Here is a 1,870-nt window from a genome sequence, read left to right as displayed (position 1 = left end):
CAGACCACCACAGCGTTAACGATCTGTGATTAAATGAATCAGAATTGTCCTCTTCCAATCAGCATCGCCCTAGATACTTGCGTGTGTTAATTGGGTACATGTTAATTAAGAAGCTTATGCACAGCTCAGGATACAGGAGCCACATAGAGAGATAGAGGTCGGAGCATCCTCTTATCTCTGATCGCTCGGAGCGTGTTTCTTGTATCTTAGATTTGCTGTTGCTTTAATTCTTCTGAAGTTTTCCGTCAAAATGCCCAAAGGATTTCTGGTCAAAAGGAGCAAGAGGACTATGTCATATAGGACAACACAAAGACAAGTTGAGATGACTCAGGAGAAATGTACTAATTCACAGTCCTTGATCGCAAGGCATGGGACGCTGAACGGAGAGCGAAGCCAAGAGCAATGTGAAGCACCCAGCACAGCGAGATACTGGAGCAAAAATGCCGTTGCTGATGGATACCCAGGAGCGAGGCTGTTATCTTCAGATGGACCGGCTCAGTCTATCACAGGCTCAGTGTCCGTAGACCACCTGACATCTCCAACACTGGGCTCGCTTCCGTCAAGAACAAAGGCATTCCCTTCATCAACTCTCCCTGAGGCATTGGGACAGAGGAGCACTGACTCATTGGCAGAGGAACCGAGAAGCTCGGACCGCCGAGGCGGGGCAACCATACCTGCAAGGCGCGGTGAAGATGTCAAGGAAAGGCACGGCGAAGTCGCAAAGCGATCGAGTCGCAATGTTCTCGGGGCGTTCATCTGCCAGCTGTGCAGGGAGGAATATCCAGACTGCTTTGCCCTTGCCCAGCACAAGTGCTCCGGGATCGTGCGGGTGGAATATCGGTGCTCCGATTGCAACAAGGTGTTTGGGTGCCTGGCTAACCTGGCCTCTCACCGTAGGTGGCACAAGCCCAACTGCACTGTTGCTACCCAACCAAAGAAGGCAGAAGCGAGATGCCCAAGGGCGCGGGTGCAGGGTCAGCGCAGTTGCCACAGCGCCAAAGAAAGTCGAGAGGGCCCAGTCGGCACGTCGAATCCAAATCCACCTCCACCTCAAACAGAAGGGGACTCCCGGAGCCAACGGGGCAACGAACCTGAGCTAACGAGAAGGGAGATGTTTGAACATGTCCCTTTGTTGTGTTGGATGGACAGCCAGCCTCAATCGGGCCACTCCAGAGGTCTTGTGCCTCCACTAGGTGGTCAGCAGCTGTTGCGTCGCCCATTCAGACCCGAGGTCTACCCTTGTCTGTTTTACACTGATGAGGTCTTCATGGATGGGATCCATGGGGACAACCTTTATCAGCACATGACCCTAATCCTTCCAGGTACTGCCCGGCAACTTTCTCTGCAGCATCTGGTTTGATGGAGGCAGGTAAACAAAAGTAATCCCTTGGAGAATAGTCAGATGGTGTGACAACTGCAGGGGAAGCAAGCATATTAAATGTACGTGTTACTTGTTCTGGTCTGTGGTTCCCTGTCTCTACAGTCATCTCCATTAGTCTAGCTATTGATTACCGTGTGTGCGCTTATCTCATTGCTATTTATATCTAGCGGCCCGGCCCATCTTGCTAACCATCTCTTTGTTGATTTCTTGCTCCCCTGCCACTTGTCTCCTCTCCTCAGCGGATTCTTGCTGGGGTAGGGGCTTCCGTAGGCTTCAGGGAGGCATCATAGCCGAGCCCAATCCTTACCCTGTGCCTAGACACACACACTCTGCGGGGGGGGATAGCAATCATAAGTGGAAATCCTGGGCGCTTCGGTGAAATGTTCAGCTCTTAATTCATAAGAACATAAGAAACAGGAGCAGGAGTCGGCCATTCGGCCCCTCGAGCCTGCTCCGCCATTCAATAAGATCACGGCTGATCTTCTACCT

General features: G+C 51.8%; 1 protein-coding gene across 1 annotated transcript; it reads left to right on the top strand.

The window, feature by feature from the left end:
- The first annotated feature begins 250 nt into the window (after positions 1-250).
- LOC147096698 (uncharacterized) lies at positions 251-1,437 on the top strand. Its single transcript, XM_085973150.1, has one exon. It carries the CDS (start codon positions 251-253, stop codon positions 1,358-1,360), a length of 1,110 nt encoding a protein of 369 aa, XP_085829276.1. The 3' UTR covers positions 1,361-1,437.
- Positions 1,438-1,870: the final 433 nt, after the last annotated feature.

The sequence above is a fragment of the Somniosus microcephalus genome, chromosome 34 (genome assembly GCF_052327205.1).
Source record: "Somniosus microcephalus isolate GS21.2 chromosome 34, FLI_Smic_1.0, whole genome shotgun sequence".
Taxonomy (NCBI): Eukaryota; Metazoa; Chordata; class Chondrichthyes; order Squaliformes; family Somniosidae; genus Somniosus; species Somniosus microcephalus.
The sequence above is the reverse complement of the archived record's forward strand: the minus strand, read 5'-3'. Positions and strand labels throughout refer to the sequence as shown.